Below are 1,523 nucleotides of genomic sequence, written 5' to 3' on the forward strand. Positions count from 1 at the left end.
GCTTCTAACGACCAAGGAATCAATGCCCAAAGGAAGGACTGACTACACCTAGCCTGTGGATAGATAAAAAGATACCTGTTCCTAGACTAAAAAGCACAGCCACTGTCCCCCAGGATGTTAAATTCCAAGTTACGTTTTCACTTTGTGATAGGACCTTGTATTAACTGTAGCCTTAAGATGTTTGAAATAACCTAGATGTTTGAAATACAGGAAAAATTGTCAGTGTGAACAAGGTTACGTGATTGCAACTGTGGACAGGTTATTTATAAAACACTTCACGTGCCCCAGAAAAATCCTTGTGCGGATATGGGACTTGAAACTGGAAGAGAATCATAGGTCAAAGGAGAGGTTGTGACAAACTGCTTTCTGTTAAGGACTTAAGGAAAAAAAAACTTATAAGAACTGCTGATGTTTCTTCTAGAGATGGCACTGTCATTGCAAGAAAAAAATCAGCAGTTCTTACATTTTTTTCTTTTCCATTCAAATTCAATGACTGTCAACTTTTTACATTGATGTTTATGAACTGGAAATTGCATCAGGAAATTTTTCACCCTCTTCCCTCCACGTCTTTCTGCAGTGATGCAAAAATGGCTGACGAGAACTGCACCGAGGTGACCCAGTTCACCTTCTCGGGACTCACAGAGCACCCACAACTGAAGCCCGTCCTCTTCACACTCTTCCTGGGCACGTACGTGCTGATGTTAGCGGGAAACCTCGGCCTCATCGCCCTGATCAGGGTCAGCCCCCAGCTTCACACCCCCATGTACTTTTTCCTCGGTAACTTGTCCTTCTTAGACATTTGCTACTCCTCCACCATCAGCCCCAAAATGCTGCTGGACCTTCCAACAAAAAACAAAACCATTTCTTTTGCTGGCTGCCTCACGCAGTTTTATTTCTATGCTATTTTTGCCACAGCTGAGATTTACCTGCTGGCTGCCATGGCCTATGACCGGTATGTGGCCATCTCCAAGCCCCTGCTCTACGAGGCTATCATGTCTCCTGGCATCTGCGTGAACCTGGTCGCTGTGTCCTACCTTGCAGGGTTGCTGAATGCCATCGTGCACACAAGCGCCCTGCTCCAGCTGTCCTTCTGTGGCCTCCCGGTCATCAACAACTTCTACTGCGACGGGCCACCGCTGTTTGTTGCCGCCTCCATCGACACGCGCCTCAATGAGGGTTTAATGTTTGTGTTTGTGGGCTTCAACATGATAACCACCAACCTGCTCATCCTCACCTCCTACGCCTGCATCATGGTGGCCGTGGGCAGGATGGGCTCTGCTGCAGACAGGCGCAAAGCCTGCTCCACCTGCGCCTCCCACCTGGCAGCCGTCATCATTTTCTATGTGTCTGCTACTTTTAATTACATGCAACCCAGTTCATCAAACTCACTGGAGAGCAAGAAAATCGCATCCGTCTTTTACACCATTATAGTCCCCATGCTGAACCCTGTGATTTACAGCTTGAGAAACAAGGAGGTGAAGCATGCCCTGACCAGTTTTATCAGGAGGAAATTTCACTTCTGA

At 47.1% G+C, this 1,523-nt stretch overlaps 1 protein-coding gene across 1 annotated transcript; it reads left to right on the forward strand.

The window, feature by feature from the left end:
* The first annotated feature begins 587 nt into the window (after positions 1-587).
* Positions 588-1,523, forward strand: LOC104009478 (olfactory receptor 5J3). Its single transcript, XM_009461482.1, has one exon. The coding sequence runs from the start codon at positions 588-590 to the stop codon at positions 1,521-1,523; it is 936 nt and encodes a 311-aa protein (XP_009459757.1).

This window comes from Nipponia nippon, unplaced genomic scaffold, assembly GCF_047370975.1.
Source record: "Nipponia nippon isolate SJK-2023a ecotype South Korea unplaced genomic scaffold, ASM4737097v1 scaffold_10, whole genome shotgun sequence".
Classification (NCBI taxonomy): domain Eukaryota; kingdom Metazoa; phylum Chordata; class Aves; order Pelecaniformes; family Threskiornithidae; genus Nipponia; species Nipponia nippon.

Coding starts and splice junctions, on each gene's coding strand:
- LOC104009478 (XM_009461482.1), top strand. CDS start 588: ATGGCTGACGAGAACTGCACCGAGGTGACCCAGTTCACCTTCTCGGGA.